Source organism: Gracilinanus agilis, chromosome 3, assembly GCF_016433145.1.
Source record: "Gracilinanus agilis isolate LMUSP501 chromosome 3, AgileGrace, whole genome shotgun sequence".
Classification (NCBI taxonomy): domain Eukaryota; kingdom Metazoa; phylum Chordata; class Mammalia; order Didelphimorphia; family Didelphidae; genus Gracilinanus; species Gracilinanus agilis.
In genome coordinates, this window is record NC_058132.1 from 259,678,336 (window position 1) to 259,700,041 (window position 21,706).

At 35.3% G+C, this 21,706-nt stretch overlaps 1 protein-coding gene across 7 annotated transcripts in view; it reads left to right on the top strand.

Moving 5' to 3' along the window:
• The window catches only part of COBLL1 (cordon-bleu WH2 repeat protein like 1), a 198,366-nt gene that overhangs the window by 136,091 nt on the left and 40,569 nt on the right, over positions 1-21,706 (top strand). For all 7 annotated transcript variants that reach the window (XM_044669823.1, XM_044669828.1, XM_044669827.1 and 4 more), the window contains 4 exons: positions 7,008-7,236; positions 8,020-8,058; positions 13,956-14,053; positions 14,755-14,991. In XM_044669823.1, the coding sequence (XP_044525758.1) occupies positions 7,008-7,236; positions 8,020-8,058; positions 13,956-14,053; positions 14,755-14,991 (603 nt within the window). The remainder of the gene's footprint in view (positions 1-7,007; positions 7,237-8,019; positions 8,059-13,955; positions 14,054-14,754; positions 14,992-21,706) is intronic.

Genomic DNA, 21,706 nt, shown 5'->3' on the forward strand with positions numbered 1-21,706 from the left:
ACAATGTTCTTCTGGCTCTGCTCCTTTCACTCTGCATCAGTTCCTGGAGGTCTTTCCAGTTCACATGGAATTCCTCCAGTTTATTATTGCTTTAAGCACAATAGTATTCCATCACCAGCATATATCACAATTTCTTCAGACATTCTCCAATTGAAGGGCATACCCTCATTTTCTAGTTTTTTGCCACCATAAAAAGCGTGACTATAAATATTTTCATACAACTCTGTTTATCTATGATCTCTTTGGGGTACAAACCCAACAATGGTATGGCTGGATCAAAGGGCAGGCATTCTTTTATAGCCCTTTGAACATAGTTCCAAATTGCCAGCCAGAATGGTTGGATCAGTTCACAACTCCACCACCAATGTATTAATGTCCCAGTGTTGCCACATCCCCTCCAGCATTCATTACTCTCCACTTCTTTCATTTTAGCCAATCTGCTAGGTGTGAGGTGATACCTCAGAGTTGTTTTGATTTGCATTTCTCTAATTATTAGAGATTTAGAACACTTTCTCATGTGCTTATTGATCTTTTTGATTTATCTGAAAATTGCCTATTCATGTCTCTTGCCCATTTATCAATTGGGGAATGGCTTGATTTTTTTATACAATTGGTTTAATTCCTTGTATATTTGAGTAATTAGACCCCTGTCAGAGTTTTTTTGTTATAAAGATTTTTTTCCAATTTGTTATTTCCCTTCTGATTTCGGCTACATTGTTTTTGTTTGTACAAAAGCTTTTTAGTTTGATATAATCAAAATCATTTATTTTACATTTTGTAATTTTCTCTAATTCTTACTTGGTTTTAAAATCTTTCCTTTCCCAGAGATCTGACAAATAAACTATTCTATGTTCCCTTAACTTATTTATAGTTTCCCTCTTAATATTCAAGTCATTCACCCATTCTGAATTTATCTTGGTGTAGGGTGTGAGATGTTGATCTAAACCTAATCTCTCCCATATTGTTTTCCAAATTTCCCAGCAGTTTTTGTCAAATGGTGGATTTTTGTCCCAAAAGTTGGGCTCTTTGGGTTTATCATACACTGTCTTGCTGATGTCATTTATCCCAAGTCTATTCCAGTGATCCTCCCTTCTGTCTCTTAGCTAGTACCATATTGTTTTGATGACTGCTGCTTTATAGTACAGTTTAATATCTGGTACTGCTAGGCCCCCTTCTTTCACATTTTTTTCCATTATTTCCCTTGATATTCTTGATCTTTTGTTATTCCAGTTGAACTTCGTTATAGTTTTTCCTAATTCAGTAGGATTCCCTCCCCCTTCTTCTTCCCTCTCTTTTTTGACCTCCCCACTCCCCTGCTCCCCTTGATTTATCCCTTCTGACTTTCTCAGTAGGGTTAGATAGAGTTTTATATCCCAATGGATAAAGCTACTCTTCCCTCTCAGGGTTAATTACACTGAGAGTAAAGTTTAACTATTACCTCTTAATGCTCTCTTCCTCTCCTTCTTATAATAATATTAATCCCTTCCCCTTCCCATAACCTCTTTGTGTGTAATAGAATATCCTATTTTTCTCATTCATTTAAGTTTCTCTTGGTGTCTTCTACTATTCACCTCCCTCTTTCCCACCCCCATATCATCTTAGACCAGTTAGTATTCCAACCTCTCCCTATGAATCATTCTTCTGATTACTATAATAGTGAATACTATAATAGTGACTAGAGTTCCTTACAGAGAATTATACATAACATTTCTACACATAGGAATACAGATAATTAGATCTTATTGAAGCCCTTAAAGAGGCAAATTTAAAAAATATGAGTTTTCTTTCTTTCCCTTCTGTTTCTTATTTACCTTTTCATGTTTCTCTTAGTTTTTGTGATTGGATATCGAACTTTCCATTTAGTCCTGTGCAAATTTTTTGTGCAAATACTTGGAAATCTTCTATCTTGTTGAATGCCGAAACTTTCCCCTGAAAGTATATAGTCAGTTTTGATGGGTAGGTGATCCTTGGTTGTAGACTCAGTTCTCTTGCCTTTCTGAATATCATATTCCAAGCCTTGCAGTCTTTTAGTGTGGAGGCTGCCAGATCCTGTGTGATTCTGACTGGTGCTCCTTGATATCAGAATTGTCTCTTTCTGGCTTCTTGTAAAATTTTTTCTTTTACTTGGAAGCTCTTGAATTTGGCTATTATACTCCTGGGGGTTGTCTTTTCTGGGTCTAGTGTAGAGGGTGATCTATGAATCCTTTCAATGTCTATATTGCCCTCTTCTTGTACAACTTTAGGGCAATTTTGATGAATAATTTCTTTTAGTATGGAGTCCAAATTTCTATTAATTTCTGCTTTTTCAGGAAGACCAATGATTCTCAAATTGTCTCTTCTAGACCTGTTTTCTTGGTCTATCACTTTCTCATTGAGATATTTCATGTTTCCTTCTATTTTATCAGTCTTTTGACTTTGTTTTATTTGTTCTTGCTGTCTTGAGAGATCATTAGTTTCTAATTGCTCAATTGTAGCCTTTAGTGACTGGTTTTCCTTTTCAATCTGGTCATTTCTGGTGTTCAATTTGCTTATCAGTTCATTTGATTTCTGAGCCTCACTTTCCAATTGCAAAATTCTGACCCTTTATACTGTTATTTTCTTGCCAGATCTCTTCCATCTTTCTCATCATCTCAGATTTGAACTCTTTAATAGCTTGTGGCCAGTTTTCATTATTTTGGGAAGGTTTGGATATGATTACTTGTTTGTTCTCCTCTGCTGTTTGCTCTGTTGTCTGGATTTTATCTGTGTAAAAGTTGTCGAGTGTTACAGATTTCTTCTTGATGATCTTTCTCTTTTGGGGTTCTTGTCTCTGGCTTGCCATTGTTATCCCTGCGCCCTCTCAGGTTTATCCTCATACTCATGGTCTGTCTGCATTCTTTAGGCTCCTGAGAGCTCAGGTCTCATTGTGCTCAGGGTCAAGCTTCCTGGTGGACCCTTTGCTTGTTCCTATGCCTGAGGCTCCTTTAACAGCCTCAGGGAGCTGCTTCCACAGTTGTGCACCCCTCTGCACTGGGTCCCCACTCAAGGTCTCACATGTGCTCAAGATCCGAGTCCTTGCCTGCACTCAGGATTCGTGTCTGACCATGCGTCCGCGCCCGCACTCGTGCCTGGGCTCAGGGTCTGTGTTCAAAGTCCACATGTTTTTTAGCCTCTTGGGGTCTTAAGTCTTTCTGCTCTCAGGAGTAGGCCCTGGTGACCACAGGTAGCTGCCAAGGACTTAATACGTGCCCCAAACTTGCTCTAGCTCTTCTGAGCTGGCTTTGGCATTCTAGGTGGGGTGGGGTGATGGAGGGGTTTACTCAGGTCATGTTTTAACGAGAACTGTTTCACCCCTTTATAGCATGGAAATGCCCCTATTCCTTGTACCTCCAATGCTGTGCCCTGTTGTGGGGTCCCTTTACTCCTCTGGATTTTTTTTTTTTTTTTTTTTTTTTTTTTTGTCTTCTTGAGGAGTCTTATATGTCTTGGTTAGGAGAGGTTAAGCAGCTGCTTTTTACTCTGCTGCCATCTTAACCAGGAGCTCCCTTCCTTTTTCCAAATCTTCTCCTTTCCACAAGAAGGCAGGTAATATGATGCTGTATGTATATTATAACATAATACACATTTATCTATTCCTCATATTTTAAAAGAAAGAAAAAAGCAATTAAGCAAAACTAACCAACACATTGAACACTGACAGCATATATAATATTTCATAATATGTTAGTATATTTTCTGATGAATAGATTCATTTTCTTAACTCTTCTCAATTCCAAGCTGGGACATTAAAATTAAACATCATTTGATTTAATTCTCCTACCCTCACCCCCCCCCCCCCATTATATTTTGTGTAGTCATCATGTATATTGTTTTCCAAGTTCACAACCATTAATTTTTTAATATAAACATTTTAAATATGTAAGATATATACCAAAAAAATGGAGAAAAATTGCCAGTTTTTCTACACTATTCTCATCATCAATTACAATGGAACCTCCACATTTGGATAATCTAATCTATTGGTTTACTATTTAAAGAAGTAGAAATTACACTGAAGAAGATAAAGTGAGGAAGAGCAGCTGGACCAGACCAAGTACTCCCAGAAGAAATCATCTATGCTGATGACAACAGAATTTCAACATCATTAAAGATTTAATTTTCAAGATAAATTCCACCGTTTATTAGAGGATATATAAAATGTTTTGGGAGAAAAATTACATAAAGTTTTATTAGCAAATTCATCAAGCAGATATTAGCAATAACTCATATGCTTGTTTTCTCTTCTCTATGAAATCTTTATGAATTAATGAAAAACACTTTGAAAAATACAATCAGGGGCAGCTAGGTAGCTCAGTGGATTGAGAGCCAGGCCTAGAGACCAGAAGTCCTGTGTTAGAATCTGGCCTTAGATATTTCCTACCTGTGTGACCCTGGGCAAGTCACTTTATCCCCACTGCCTAGACTTTATGGCTCTTCTGCTTTGGAACCAATACACAGTATTGATTCTAAGATGCAAGATATGGGTTTTTGAAAAAAAGGAAAAATAAAAATTAAAGTAGAATATGTGACTATTTTTAAAAATAGGGCAGTTGGTCTGTAATGATCAACTAGGATGTATAATTGGGTTTATATCTGTATTAATTTGGTTCAATTAAACATTTTGAAATATTTATATGTTGGGTGCTTGGGACAGAAACAAAACTGTACATTTTCTCATACACAAATGAGTATAATAGAGAGAAAAATTGAGGTGGGAGAAAATTTTAACAACTCAAGGGTTCAAAGAATTATATAGAAGAGCAAGTATTTGACATGGAGGAAAATGAAATTTGAAAGACTTACTTACAAGAAGTTCCCTGTTGGGCATGTTAAAATCATCTGAGAGGTTTTCCTTTTTCTTTATAATATTGAAAGACACTTCTGAAAGACTTAAGAACTCCAATCAATGCAATGTGTAACCATGTCTTCAGAGGATACAGGACGAAGCACGTTACTTGTCTCTTGGCAGAGGGATGCTAGACATAATGTGCAGAATTAGATACATTTTTTTGGACATGAGGGAAAATCTTTCATGGGAGAGTCCTTTATAGGTGCAACAAGAGTGAGCTTTAATTAATCCTTTCATATTTAATGGATGCACATGCTTGCCAAAGGCACTCAGCAAGTCATAAAGGTAATGATATGTACAAAGTCTAAGAGAGAAGGAATCCCTTTGGATTTTGGTTTTCTAAATACTTTTTTTTTTTTTTTTTACGAGAGAAGTAACTATTTTAGCTTGTTGATAAAATTTTCAATAATCATTTTCTGATATTTTGAGATCCATGTTTTCTCTCTGTCTCTGTCTGTCTCTCTCCCCCTCCTTCCCTTATCTCCTTTTCTCTCCTCCCCCTCCCCCAAATGGCAGGTGATATGGTATATAGTATACATATACTCTCATTCAATACATATTTCCATGTTTGTAAAAGAAGACACATATCATTCAAACAAGGAAAAAACTAATCAAGGAGATAAAGTAAAAAATGCTGTGCCTCAATCTATGCTTAGACTCTACCAGTTCTTTCTGGTAATGGATAGCTTTTTTTCATTATGAGTTTCTTGGAGATGTCCTAGATCCTTGTATTGTTAAGTTACTCACAGTTGATCATCAACCATTTTTGCTGTTACTGTGTATAATGTTCTCCTTTTTCTGCTCACCTCACTTTGTGTCACTTCATATAAGTCTAGGTTGTTTTCTTTTAATGATAGTCCTTTTTGTCATTTTTGATGACACTATAGTATTCCATTACAGTCATATACCTCAGCTCATTCAACCATTCCCCAATTGATGGACATTCTCTCAGCTTCCAATTCTTTACCACCACAAAAAGAGCTTCTATAAATATATTTGTGGTCTTTTCCCCTCATCTTTGATCTCTTTGGGATAAAGATGTAACTGCTGTTTGAAAAAGTGTGCACAGTTTTATGGCCTTTTGGACTTGTTTCCAAATTGCTCTCCAGAGAGAATATTAGTTCACAACTTTGCCAACAGCGCATTATTATTCCAATTTCCCCACATCCCCTCTAACATTTATCATTTTCCTTCTTGATCATATTAGCCAATCCAAAAAAGCATGAGGTGGTTACATATTCCTTTTGTAGATATTAATAAATTATTTGCATTGAATCCAAATGTCCTCTAAGGCTTTTTTTTTTTTTTTATAAACCTTTTTTTTAAATTTTTTTTTTTAAACCCTTGTACTTCAGTGTATTGTCTCATAGGTGGAAGATTGGTAAGGGTGGACAATGGGGGGTCAAGTGACTTGCCCAGGGTCACACAGCTGGCCTCAAAGGCTTTTTAATGAGTTATCTGTCGCTTCTCAAAGAAATCAATCCCCACATAGGATGGGGAAAAAAAACAAGCGGATAAAAACTACCTTCTTAACTTCATACTATGATGTGAAATTGGATTATCAATTGTATTCTAGGAGTATATGTACAGTAAATGCATCCAGAGTGAATCAAGATGGTTCATACCAAATTACAAATACAGAGATATATAAAGCACTAAGCAGGTAAATTAGAACAGAGACCTCATATAAATCTATCAATTAGCAAATTATTACCAAAATGTGTACTTCTTGAATAAAAAAAATAGAAAAGAACTTTACCTTTTTGTGTTTTCTTATGTTAAAATAATATTGTAAAAGGAACAAGATAACTAATTTATCTTAAGCTGTGTAGGATATCAGTAGGATAATAGTATTTATTAAGGGCCCACAATGTGCTGAAGAGTTAAATCTTGTGGTTTGATGCCAAAGTACAAAATTTTATACAAAATTGGTATCTTTTGGTTTAAAGACTCTCTTTTAGAATTGGGGAAATAAACACTGATCAAGATAACTTTTAGATGTAGACATAAAATTAGTTTCAATTGAGTGAACATAGCTAAGAAAATGATTTCTTAGTTTCTAGGTCATTGAAATTCATCTATATTCTTTTATCAGTTTGTAATGTTACTTTGACATTATTTTTTTTATAATTTACTTCAGCAAACTGTACGAGTAGTGATAAATTACAAGAGAACACAGAAGACAGTTGTGAGAGTTAGTCCACATGCCCCACTTCGAGAACTCACCCCTATTATCTGCAGTAAATGTGAGTTTGACCCTTCACACACCATATTGCTGAAGGACTACCAATCTCAGGAGCCTCTTGACCTGGCTAAGTCTTTTAATGATCTTGGGCTACGAGAACTCTATGCTATGGATGCCAGCAAAGGTAAGACTGTTTTGGTTTGTTTCATTTAGTAAGTATATATATATCTTGTGTTTTCTCTACTTCTTAACTGGTAAATTAATAAAATGGATCATGGGACAAAAAAAGTAAGAGAAGCTGAATCATGAAAACATCACTGATTTCATCTCATGAAACTAATAATTACAATTTCTCATCAGCTTAAAGTTTTTTGGCTAAGAATGGAATAGCTAATACCAGGTTTGTAGTTTTAAACAGAAAAAATATTGAGTAACATCTTGTGAATTCTTTGTTCTCCTAATAAAGAATAAACTGCTATTGACTGACTAAAGTCCCATCTATATCCATTTATTTCATTTAACTTTAACAATATCGTGTTTTACATGTCCTAGATCTAGTATCCAACGTAAATTAGTTCAAAAATATGTTTTTTAAAAATACATGGAAGTAAAAAAACCAACATTCTATGCAGTTTGAACAAATGGCAAAAGATTTCATGTTCTAAGATTTGAAGATTTTTAAAGCATGTTGGTTTGGAATGTATTTTTAATGTATAAATGTGTACATATGTGTTCCAAATAAATACTGTTATTGTTGTGTGGATTTTAAAATAATTTTTGTTTTTATAGCCTTTTGAAGGAAATAAATACTGAAGAAAGAACATAATTATTCTGCCTTTTAGAAAATGTTAACACTTCCCTTAAGAGAGTGTTAAGTTATAATTTACACTCCTTTCTTTGACACACAGCATTTTGAACTTGAATAAGCATCATCAACTTACCCTTTTATTACCTTCTTCCTCTATAGCTGCTTCTGTTACTGACTTCGGTTTATCATCTTCACAAGGTAAGAGCCATGAGTTTGGGTTTTTAATACTATAAACAGTAGGTAGAATTGTGTCCTATTATAACATTTCTACTTATTGATCATTGGGTAAATTGAAAGCATGTCTAAGTTCTAGAATACTTTCATAAATTGTTACAAATAAGGGTACAACTAGCATAAAAGTTCTGGCAGCTTATCGATTTTAATTTAGAATAGCATTGATTTTATTTGCTCAAAACTGCTTTCAAAAGCTACTACTCATATTCTGAAAATTGTGTTACATACATTCTTTTCACTTTCTGAACTCATTGTATCAAAATCTCAGAGCTAGGAGCCACCTTTAAGATTTTCTGATCCAGGCTCCCATACAGTTCCAGAACCTTGCTGACAATATGCTTGACAGATTTTTATTTTCCATTGGTAGGAAGTTTACTACCTTACAAAGCATTCCATTCCATTTTAGGATTAACTTTAATTGTTGGAAAATTGCCTTTTTGCTACTGTTTCTAATCCTTTATTTTTGCTCAAATGCTTTCTATTACTCATCCTTCCTTAGGCTATTGGGTACCTACCTGTGCAATTTACCTGAAATCTCCCTATATGTTGGTGTATTAAAGGAAAATAATTCTAAAATGAAAAGTAAAAGCTATTTTTCTCTCAGAGGCAGATTAAACAAAATAATTTTAGTGTAAATATTTTTAGCTCCTGTGGCTTAGTAGTGAGATAGCCAGCTTTGGTCTCATGAAGACCTGGGTTCAAGCCTGTGCACATTACTGGTCCATGTACACATATTGACTTATATTAACCATAAGCAAGACATTCAGTGATTTATTATCTCAGACATAAGAGGATAAATTAGAAGTTGCCAATTTATATCACCAGAGGGATTTTCCACACTGGGAATTTCCTACAGTAATGAACTTACAGGTCTGGACATAAAAATAGAAGAGAATTAGTTTCACATGGAAGGATCTTCTTTTGTTTTGTCCCTTTTTGTATGTTTAAGAAATAATCTATTTCCAAACAGAGGAGTGAAAGCAATTTAAATATATTTTTAAGAAGAAAGGAAGAAAATATTAACACTTTGGGTAGAAATCCCTTTTGCTTTTTCTCTTCAAAAATATTTTATAACAATAGCAAGAATGTTTTGTTCTTTTCTACTGGAAATGATAACACTACAATCCCCAGCTTCTTTATCTACAAAACTGGGGGACATGATCTCTGATGAACCTCTTGATCTCTATTTATAATTGTGAGAAACACAGCTAATATAGATGCTGATAATTAGTACTCATGAAAATTGTAAATGGGAAGGTTTTTGTAGTAGATTATTTATAATCTCTTCCTATTTTGCCTTCACTCTTCTCCCAAACTCTTTTGGAGACTAAAAGGCAGAGTGACAATTACCCAGTTCAAGTAGTTGGTAGTTTAGCCCACATTCAGTGTAGATGAATTTGTGGTTGATTGAAAAGAGAATTGGATTTAGAAGTCCAAATATTATTCAACTCTTCTCCCTCTACTTTTGTTTTTTCTTATTGTTATAATGGTTCTAGAAAATTCTCTACAAATATTGCCTAGGACTTCGCTTTAGGAAAAAAAGAAATTCTTAGAAATTTGAGGCTCCTGTTCTGTGTCAATTCTAGCCTCCATTTACCTCCTTCTCCTTCTCCTTCTCCTTCTCCTTCTCCTTCTCCTTCTCCTTCTCCTTCTCCTTCTCCTTCTCCTTCTTCTTCTCCTCCTTCTTCTCCTCCTTCTCCTTCTCCTTCTCCTTCTCCTTCTCCTTCTCCTTCTCCTTCTCCTTCTCCTTCTCCTTCTCCTTCTCCTTCTCCTTCTCCTTCTCCTTCTCCTTCTCCTTCTCCTTCTCCTTCTCCTTCTCCTTCTCCTTCTCCTTCTCCTTCTCCTTCTCCTTCTCCTTCTCCTTCTCCTTCTCCTTCTCCTTCTCCTTCTCCTTCTCCTTCTCCTTCTCCTTCTCCTTCTCCTTCTCCTTCTCCTTCTCCTTCTCCTTCTCCTTCTCCTTCTCCTTCTCCTTCTCCTTCTCCTTCTCCTTCTCCTTCTCCTTCTCCTTCTCCTTCTCCTTCTCCTTCTCCTTCTCCTTCTCCTTCTCCTTCTCCTTCTCCTTCTCCTTCTCCTTCTCCTTCTCCTTCTCCTTCTCCTTCTCCTTCTCCTTCTCCTTCTCCTTCTCCTTCTCCTTCTCCTTCTCCTTCTCCTTCTCCTTCTCCTTCTCCTTCTCCTTCTCCTTCTCCTTCTCCTTCTCCTTCTCCTTCTCCTTCTCCTTCTCCTTCTCCTTCTCCTTCTCCTTCTCCTTCTCCTTCTCCTTCTCCTTCTCCTTCTCCTTCTCCTTCTCCTTCTCCTTCTCCTTCTCCTTCTCCTTCTCCTTCTCCTTCTCCTTCTCCTTCTCCTTCTCCTTCTCCTTCTCCTTCTCCTTCTCCTTCTCCTTCTCCTTCTCCTTCTCCTTCTCCTTCTCCTTCTCCTTCTCCTTCTCCTTCTCCTTCTCCTTCTCCTTCTCCTTCTCCTTCTCCTTCTCCTTCTCCTTCTCCTTCTCCTTCTCCTTCTCCTTCTCCTTCTCCTTCTCCTTCTCCTTCTCCTTCTCCTTCTCCTTCTCCTTCTCCTTCTCCTTCTCCTTCTCCTTCTCCTTCTCCTTCTCCTTCTCCTTCTCCTTCTCCTTCTCCTTCTCCTTCTCCTTCTCCTTCTCCTTCTCCTTCTCCTTCTCCTTCTCCTTCTCCTTCTCCTTCTCCTTCTCCTTCTCCTTCTCCTTCTCCTTCTCCTTCTCCTTCTCCTTCTCCTTCTCCTTCTCCTTCTCCTTCTCCTTCTCCTTCTCCTTCTCCTTCTCCTTCTCCTTCTCCTTCTCCTTCTCCTTCTCCTTCTCCTTCTCCTTCTCCTTCTCCTTCTCCTTCTCCTTCTCCTTCTCCTTCTCCTTCTCCTTCTCCTTCTCCTTCTCCTTCTCCTTCTCCTTCTCCTTCTCCTTCTCCTTCTCCTTCTCCTTCTCCTTCTCCTTCTCCTTCTCCTTCTCCTTCTCCTTCTCCTTCTCCTTCTCCTTCTCCTTCTCCTTCTCCTTCTCCTTCTCCTTCTCCTTCTCCTTCTCCTTCTCCTTCTCCTTCTCCTTCTCCTTCTCCTTCTCCTTCTCCTTCTCCTTCTCCTTCTCCTTCTCCTTCTCCTTCTCCTTCTCCTTCTCCTTCTCCTTCTCCTTCTCCTTCTCCTTCTCCTTCTCCTTCTCCTTCTCCTTCTCCTTCTCCTTCTCCTTCTCCTTCTCCTTCTCCTTCTCCCTCTCCTTCTCCTTCTCCTTCGCCTTTTCCTTCCTCTTCCTCTTCCTCTTCTTCCTCTTTCTCCTCCTTTTCCTTCTTCTTCTTCCTCTTCCTCTTCCTCTCCTTCCTCCTCCTCCTGTTCTTCCTCCTCCTCTTCTTCCTCTCCTCCTTCTGCTTCTCTTCCTTCTCCTTCTCCTCCTCTTCTTCCTCCTCCTCCTCCCCCACCCCACCCCCCACCTTCTGTCTTGGAATATAAATATTAACTCTCAGTTCCAAGGCAGAAGAGTGGTAAGGGTTAGGCTACAGGGGTTGAGTGACTTGCCTAAGGCAATGCATTTAGGAAGTATCTGAGACCACATTTGAACCCAGGACCTCCTGTCTCTAGGCCTGTCTCTCTAGTCATTAAGCCACTTAACTGCTCCTCCATTTACCTTTAAGTGTGTTATGTGTGACTTCTTTTATACTTCTACATCAAGGTTTGTGTTGCTAAAGGTTAAATACTACTGACTGTAATCATTCCATCCAAAAGTGCATATAAACTATTTCATAATTTTTATTACAGGACTCACTTTAATGCCAAATGAGAATTTTAATCCTCATGGTCTAATAAAATTCTATATTATACCTAAATTAATTATTCAGCACTTATTTTCTTTTTTATTAATTTTAATATCCCCTATTGCCATGCTGGTTTAATTTGTTTTTTGTTTTTTTTTTTTTTGTTTGTTTGTTTGTTTGTTTCTCAGAGGTAGTATTTAAAATTTAGCTTAGCTATTATTCATTGTCAGTACATTTGATATAAAGAACAATTAATTGCAATGGAGAGTAGAGAACAAATTCCTTTTGCATCTCTTGAAATCACAGGTTTTAGAATACTTTATTAGGCAGTAGCATCCACTAACAAAGTCTTAATATTATTGACTACTTACCTTGGAAATGTGAAGCCAAAAAAGGATCATGATGTTCTAGAAGCTGAGAGGATAAATGATGAAATTCATGTGTGCTGATTGAAGCTAAGGAGCAGAGAAACTGCCATCATCCCTTGTGTTTTATCTCCTCTCTCCCTTTTCTCTCTTTCTGTCTCTAATTCCTTTCTCTCTTACTGCCCATTGTTCCTTCTTGTCTTTCTTTCCCTTCTATTCATATTCCCTTTTTCCCCCTTTCTCAAATCTCTCACATTTCTATGCCTGTTTTCTAATTGGCCATCATATTTATTTTAAGTATATTTTTATTATTTGTTGTACATAAAGTTTTATGTTATGCTATTAATTTTGAAATAAGATAATTGGTGTCTTAAATTTTAAAAAATGTCCCCTTTTCAAGAAAAGCAAAACAAGAAAACAACTGCAAACCTGAACTCTCAATTAAGATGTTTACATTCAGTATTGTCCTTGCCTCATCTGTCAGGATTTCTCAGTAGAAAAGTTACCTGTCCAAGGGAAAGGACAGGTTATTTTGCAATATTTTAGGATAAATTATCTTTAAATAGTTTGAAGCTACTATCATTGTTTCAATAAGGATTTTAAAAAACTGTTGGCAAATGTACACATGACCTAAATTTCAGATTATAATAGAATTTTAGAAAGCCCTCTCAACTAACAGATTGTTACTTTCCTATAATTGAGAAACACTGTTAGTGTTTTGTAATTAGGAGGTAAGGTGCTGTTTAATTTGTTTAACTGAAAATAAGAGAAGGTATATGATTTCAGATAAAAAAAAAATCATAGGGAAAAGTGTCAAATGCTGAGCAGGTTAGTTATTTGGAAAAGTATGTAAGCCAAAGTTATAAGTTTTAAAAATTCCTTAATATTGATGGCATCCAAAATGTTTGACATCAGTAGTAAAATACCATAAGAAAATCCAACAATGAATCCCTCTCATTCTCTGTTATAAATCTTTTTCTTGAATTTTGTACCTGAGGTTTAGAAAATACAATTTTTAAAGTTTTTATGTCATGTATGGTTCTTTTTAAAAAGTTTAAACATTTAAAATAATTTGGCTGTGATTGTTATGAGCTACTGAAATAGTTTCCCAAAGAATTTGGATTTCCCAAAGAAAAACTATCCTTTGTGATGTTTATAAATATCTTACAGGGATTTTGGAGAATAATAAAAGGGATTTTGGAGAATACTAAAAGATCTAAGAAAACAGATACATTTTGATGTGGTTATATTTTTAAGGAGTGAAATTACATTTTTACTACTTATTCATACAACATATTCCACTAAATGAAAATTTTAGCACTGAGGATTAAATAAATCTTTTGTAAATACTACCAAACATATGAGTCAATATTTAAATATGCCAGTATATAGAACTGGACAAATTTTATTATTATGTAATTAAAGACTTCAAATTTAATCCTATGCTTGAAGCAAATAATAATAATAATCATGAAATCTTTGATAGTGTTTAGTGGTAATTTAGATTCTTTTATTTTGTAAAGTATTATTCATGGTAGTTTAGTAATTAGCCAAAAAGCACGAATGAAAGAGAGAAAAACAACATAATGGATACTTTGCATAGCCTGGTTAACATAATATTTTGGTATTTTCTTTCTAAAGATCTATAGTTATTATTGAATACACACATATTTTAAAAGGGGCAGTGATAGAAAATTAAGGAAATGGAGGTCTCAGATAATAGGGGGGGAAAGTAACACATCTTTTTTTTTAGATTCCTGCCAAATATCTCCAAACCTAGATATTATGAAGGAAAAAGAAAATAAGAAGTTTTTCAGCTTTTTTCAACGCAGCAAGAAAAGAAGAGAGCAAGTAAGCATTTTTAAAGTTTGAAATGTGACTTGTAACATTTCTTATAAACTTATGAAGTTTCAGTATTGTCTTTTCTTTTCCTTTTTTTAAACCCTTTCCTTCCAGAAGAGTGGTAACAACTAGGCAATGTGGATCAAGTGACTTGCCCAGGGTCACACAGCTAGGAAGTATCTGAATCCAGGACCTCTGGTCTCTGGGCCTGGCTCTCAATCCACTGAGCCACCCAGCTGTCTCCCAGTATTTTCTTTTCTTTTTTTCTTTTTCTTTTTTTTGACATGTTTGAATATGTACTTTATTTTTTTTATTTATTAATTTTTTATTTTTAGAAAACTTTTCCATGGTTACATAATTCATGTTTTTACTTTACCCTTCACCCCCTCAACCCTTCCCCCCATAGCTAACTTGAATTTCCACTGGTTTAAACATGTGTGGTCTGTCAAGACTTATTATATTATTGATAGTTACATTGGTGTGGTTGTTTGGAGTCTACATGTCCTCATCAACCCAAGTGTTCAAGCAGTTGTTTTTCTTCTGTGTTTTCTTTCCTGTAGTTCTTCCTCTGAATGTGGGTAGCGTTCTTTTCCATAAATCCCTCAGAATTGTCTTGGGTCATTGCATTGCTGCTAGTACAGACAGTATTGTATTTTCTTAACTTTAACTAATACTTAATATTTTCCCTTCTCCCTTTACCCCTTCATTAGACTTCAAGTGCTCCTGCAACTCCTTTGATGAGTAAACCTCGGCCAACTTTTACCAGATCAAATACCATTTCTAAACCGTATATCTCAAATACACTGCCATCTGATGTGCCAAAAAAGAGGAGAGCTCCCTTGCCTCCGATGCCAACCTCTCAGAGTGCCCCACAGGATCTTGGCCATACTCAGACAAGACCAGCTTCCTGTATAGTGAAATCCATCAGTGTGGATGAAACAAATAAGGTGAGTTATCCTTGGTGTTTTTAAACTATTCTTTCTTTAGTTTCTAGTAGACTTGAGAGGGGACAGTTTTGCCATGGGGAGGCATCAAGGAACGTTGATAGGAACCCCATCTATATAAAGTTCTGAGATGTACTAAAAGCATAAATATATGATTGATGGTTCAGAAATTTTCACTTTGAAGAATCATTAATTTGAGTTGCTAGAAAGTACTGATAAAGGTTCTAAAGTCTAGGTAATGGCTTCGCCAGAACACCTAGACCTGTGCTTGCTTAGAGGCGAATGTATTTGTGGTACCTATGAGGCTCTTATGTTGGGGAAGTCCTTTACTATTGTTAAATAAAATAAATACAAATTTTAATATATTCCTCATCAAATAAACAGTTTTCCTAAATGACTTTGATAATGATCTTTGAGTTCAAAATAGTGTCCTAGGTGTCATACAGAAATGGCACTAAAACAAATATGCACACAAGGAAAATAAATGTTTGGATTTGTAATAAAATAATGAAGGAAAGTAAATGGAACCAAATAGTCATTGCTTCTGAAGTTATTAATATCTGTCAGTATCATAATTTATTATTGGTAAGAGAGGAGATTATTTTCATGAAAATATGATCACTTTTTAAAATTCATCTAAATGAAAATCATTCTCCCAAACTTTAACTTGTCATCTTCCCTTTTTCCCCTCCTTCTCAGCCAATGGTACTATTATTTCCTCCATTACCTTGGCTAACAGCTTCACAATCACCATTTGGCTTTTCCAACTACATTTTCTCCTTCTTTTGCCTTCAGACACACCATAGCTTTGGATTATTCTCTTTCCTTTTACTCCTCCCTCCTTCACTGACTATTTGATATATTTAATATGTTTATACATATATATTTAATATTTTTATACATTTGATATATCTACTTCTAACCCCTTCAAATCAATTTTTTTGTTGTTGTTTACTCATTTCACTCATGCCCTATTCTTTGTGGCTCCATTTGGTATTGTTTTGTCATTTCCTTTTCCAGTTTATTTTACAGAAAAGGAAACTGAGGCAAACAGGGTTAAATGACTTGCCTAGGATCACACAGCTAGAAAGTATCTGATGCTGGATTTGAACTCAGTTCTTGACTCCAGCCCTGGCATGCTAACCACTGCACCACCTATTTCCCCATGATTCTGGCCTTGATGCTGTTAACTTTTGTATCTGTTCTCTCTTTTGACACACTTATCACTCCCACCTCTAAACACATGACCTGTGAGAGACATTTATGCCCTATCTTTTCATCCAAGGACTGGGTGGGGAGTAACTTTGTATCATTTTCATCCTATAACATGCTATTTTGCACAAAATAGTTGCTTAATAAATGTTTGTTGAATAAATATATATGTCTCGTCTTCTCTAATACAGAATAAGAACCTTTGGTCATATTGTATTTTTAAAAAATTCTCCCAGGATTTTAGCCATAGTATTATGTACATGATTGTTTAATGGATAATTGTCGACTTAATTATTTTATGGAGATCACTTAATTAAGATATACAGAGGGAAGGGGGAGTGACTTATCCCACTTAAAAGGTATAATTGCTTTCGAGACCTCCATTTGCACTTAATATATGTTTAAATATTTAATATGTTTAATATTTCTATCTTATATATTTAATATATCTACTTTAGTCATATTTATTTAATATTTCTAATGTAATAATTCTAATTTAATTAATATTTTATATATTTACTATAGCAAATATAAGTATGGGTGAACCACATAGAGCAATGCATAGATTTCTGAACAAGGATCTGACTACTTTTTCCTCCTTTTCAAGAGAGGAGAAAGTTGGTAGCCTATTGGGGAATGGAGCAGGAAGAATCCAGTATTGTTTGTATATGGGCAATCCCTTCTTCATTCTTCTGTCTCTTCTGTCTAGTCAGAATTGGACTAGAATTATATGTCAAGGGCAGCTAGGTGGCTCAGTAAATTAAGAGCCAGGCCTGGAGACAGGAGGTGGTCAGTTTAAATCTGGCCTTGGATACTTCCTAGCTGTGTGACCCTGGGCAAGTCATTTAACCCCTACTGCCTAGCCCTTAACTCTCTTCTACCTTGGAACCAATACACAGTAATGATTCTAAGATGGAAGGTAAGGATTAAAAAGAATAATAATAATTGTGTGTGTCAGACATCAAATATCTATATAATATTTAGCATGATAAGGGGTTAAAAATGCTCCTTCCCCCCACTAAATACTGATTACACAAATAACAGTTACCAATATCTACTATACCACCTCTTTATCAGAGTAAACAATAAACAGAAATTAGGGAAATTATAAAGATTAAGTGAAAACAAATGCAGTTATTATGAGCCTCTAACTAGATGCAAAGTGAGATATCAGCTAGACCTGGGAAAGACTAATCTCATCTTGAAAGGGAAGTTGGTTCTTGATATTCTCTAGGTTTGTAAGCTCAGAGAATGGAGGAGGATGTTTGAGGCTAGTTTCCCCATTTCTGGCTCCAAGAAAAACCTATAGTTCACCATTCGAAAGTTTTCATTTTCTTCTTTGACTGCTGCCTTTGAAATATCTACCTCTGATTCAGTTATTCAGTGGCATTACCTCAGTGGCCAATCAAGAATCACAACTCCCTTCACACAAAAGCTTCGCAGAGAAACCACCCAAGACTTGGTAGGAGTGAGGTTATGTGTATATTTCATTTTTAGAAGGCTCAATCTTTGATTCTTAGCAATTCATCTATAAAGTCTTCCTTTATTAAAAAAAAGCAACCTAGAATCTTGCAAATAGATCTTTGTAAGTTCAAGGAGCTTCAACTGAAAGTAAAAATTTTCTAATGAATTTTAATGAAATTGACTTCAACATTTAATTTGTTTATATAACCAAATGCTGAAATCTGAAAATTTCAGCCAGCTTTGGCTAAATAGATAGTTTAAACACATTACTGTGTTAGATGACATCTTGATGAATTTAAATATTGTCAGGTTAATTTTAGCAAAGGATCAAAGTAAATGTTACAAGTGTAAACTTAAATTCTGCCTATCTATGCTTCTTGTTGGTTTTGATTCAAAAATTAAAATTAAATGGTCATTTTAGTGAATTAAACATCTAGAATACTGAAAAAAGTAAAATGTGACAGGTATCCACTTTACTAATTTATCCGTATCTTGATAAGCTGTTTATCCTCAAGAAAACATATCCTTTTTGTTTATGAAAATAAACCACAAGAGAGCGCTGTTTAACAGAGGTACAATTCTATGTTTTCTCCAAGTTTCATTTTTCATTTTAGGAGATGAGAAATGTTAAACATTATGTAACAAATTTTATTAGAAATAATATAACAACAATTTTATATGTTTATCTAAGGATTTTGTGTCAGAGAAAAATAGATTAGCAAATGAAAGTAGTTGATATCTAATGGTGCTATTCAAGTGGTTTAAAATGATAATGACTTTTTTATTTTGGCCCATCATGTTCCATATAAGTGTTTCTAATAGTTTTTAATGAATTAACAGACATAAATGGCATTTCAATATAAGACATCTACTTCAGAAAACACTTTCAGGTAGAGTCAAAGATCTACAAAATACTACCCTTCTCCCCTGAAAAAATAGCAATCGACATTTTCACTTGTCTTAACTTATATTTAATAAGCTAAGCACACTCTTTTTCTGTCAGCACTATATTATCTAAGTTACTAATAATACTAATAATTAAAATAATGTTGTTGTTCAGTCATTTTCAGTCATGCCTGACTCTTTGTGATTTCTTTGGAATTTTCTTGGCAAAGATACTGGAGTGATTTGCCATTTCCTTCTCCAATTCATTTTACAGATGAGGAAATTAAGGTAAAGAGGGTAAAGTTACTTGCCCAGGATCATGCAGCTAAGTGTCTGAGGCTGGATTCTAACTCAGGAAGATGAGTCTGATTCACTCCTGGACAGGCACTCTCTTCACTGCACCACCTAAGCTGCCTCCATAATAAAGTTTAATAAAAGTTAGACATTATACTACATTCATTTTCATTTAAGCCTCACAACAGACTTCAGAGATAGTTGCTATATATCATCTGCATCTTGAAGATTAAAAAAACTGAAGCCGAGGCCTCTGATAGTGAAGGAAACTCAATCCATTCTACCACTTGCCTCTCTTATATAATAACATATTTTGATCCTCAGAAAAATATAGCAGCCTGTTCAAATCTGGCTTCAGTTACTTCCTACCTATGTAACTCTGGGAAAGTCACTTAATGCTAATTGCCAAGCCCTTACCTCTCTTCTGCCTTGGCAACAAGACTCAGTATCAACTTTAAGATAGAAGGTAAGAGTTTACAAAAAGGGTGAAGGGTGAATATAGCAAGCTTAGCCCATTATACTAATTCACATATTAAAAACACGTTCACTCTTGATTTGTTTATTTTCTGTTCAGCCTAGACATTTTGTGATTGTCCTGTTCTTTCTTTATGGGGCAAGCCCCAGTTTTTTCACAAAGGAAAAAATAAAAAGTATTAATACTATTATTAATAATTTCATATTTTATTTGGGTATCAGTAATTGCCCTTTAAAATGGGATTTGCAAACTGAAGACGCTGAAAAATCTTCTTTGCCCTTAGATATTATGGCTCCCATGAGAATGCACTCTAGAAAGGCTACTAGTCCTCTAAGCTAATTATAGCAAATGATTACATAGTTTCCAAAGAATTACTGAGGAGGAGAAAACACTTTTCTTTTCCCAAAACCTTTTTGTTGAAATCCATCTAAAGTCTATTTTTTAGTCCAAAAACAAAATTGTGGATGGAGTAAGGTGGTGGTGAGAAGCATTTTTATATTCTCAAAAACTGAAAAAAAAATTCTCATTACAAAAAATATTTTAAAAGTAAGTACCTTTCAGTCACCGCCAAGTACTTCTATTCACTTCTTATGGTTTTAGAATAGGTATTATTTTCCAGTTTAAACATGGAGTCTTTGTTTTCTGCACAAAATTTCAGTGAAGAAATAAGGGAAGTCAGAATGGTGTAATGGGAAAAAAATGGCAAATTTGGGCTAAATCAACAGACATCTATAAAGTGCTTACCATAAGCAAGGGGCCTTGACTTAGGCATCTATGGAAGTGTTTCCCAATCTTCTTTAATGAGAATGTCTTTTGTCTGTTGTTATTTCCAGTTGATCCTGTTTATAGCTTGTTTGTACATAGTTATTTGCATGTCGTTTTCCTCTTTAGACTGTGAGTTCTGTGAGGGCAGGGACTATTTTTTACCTTTCTTCATATCCCTAGTTTTAGCAGAATGTTTGATACATAGTAGTTATGTATTAAATGGTTATTGGCTGACCATAATTGAATTATCTCTGATCAATAGCCTGAGCTTATTTTTTTATGAGTAAATCTTTTTCAGGTTTTTTTTTTTGTACCCCTTCAGTTTATAGATGAAGAAACTGAGATTCATAGAGTAAATGAGAAATTTGAAACCATGTATTCTGATTCTCAAGCCAGTGCAATTTCCATTATATCACACTGGTAGTTTATTCTATTTACCCTAAACCTAAATAGACTCAAACAAGTCAAGAGGAAAAAAATCTTATTAAATTTAAACAAATCTGACATTCTTTTTTCTTTAGTGTCCAGATATGGTTAAGGGCTAAGACTTCATGATGAAATTTCTAATGTCAATTAAGGACTTTCCTCAAAAAAGGTAATGAACCTTCTCTAGATGAAAATGGCTCCTTTTGTTGATAATCTTTATCCAAAAGCTAATGATCCAAATACCCCACTTCTATTTCCCCCTTTAATCTGTCTGACTTAATACTATCTCACAGTTGACTGTTGGATTTTGTGCTTGGAGTGAAGTATAGTTAAACTGTAGGCATTACTCATCACCTGAAACCTAGTTATGACATGTCACAGCAGGCTAACCCAGAGTCCTTTCTGACAACAGTGTCCCTCCCCCTGGGGGAAGCTCAAGTGTGATCGTGCCTTTTATGAATGTCTTTTTTGACCACATCATTGCTCCAGTGATGAACATTTCCTTCCCTTTCATGCCATAGCTTCTCAGTAGCAATAAAATTACCCTGAAAAAATAAGGTTATAAAACCTTTACTATATCCTACCACGCATGCTGATTTTTACCACTCCCCTCCCAGTTGTCATCCCACAAGCTGAGCATCCATTCAAGCCTGTTTTAACAAATGTACAGAATAAATTCTAGCTTAATATAGGACTGAAACTTGTCTCTTTGTGGCAGACACTAAATCCTACATATATAGAAAAATAAATATCCTGAACAAATATGTCAGCTTATTCTAACGTGGGATTGTTGCAGAGGTGTAGTTTGATAAATGTGGCTATGGTTATTTGACAAGGTCAGGAATTCTGCTGTCATTGAGTTTTTTGAATTGTGGAAAGATCATCAGAAGAGATTTGTGGGTCTATTTATGCCAATTCTACTCCTTCATATTATTCTGTGTGAAGCAGTCTACTTAATTGAGGCACAAACAAAAGTCCTTTGAAGATGACCTCCAGGTCTAACTTTCAAGCAGATATTACTCCTGAAGAAATGAATGTCATGGCTGGGTTTTATCAGGTAATAGAAAAGACAAGTGACAATGATGGAGAAACTGACATCAGTGACCAGGAGAAATACATATTTTTATCACTGATCAGTCAAAGAAGGAAGATTCCTTCATTGTGGAACACTATAATAGTAATAGCTAACATTTATTT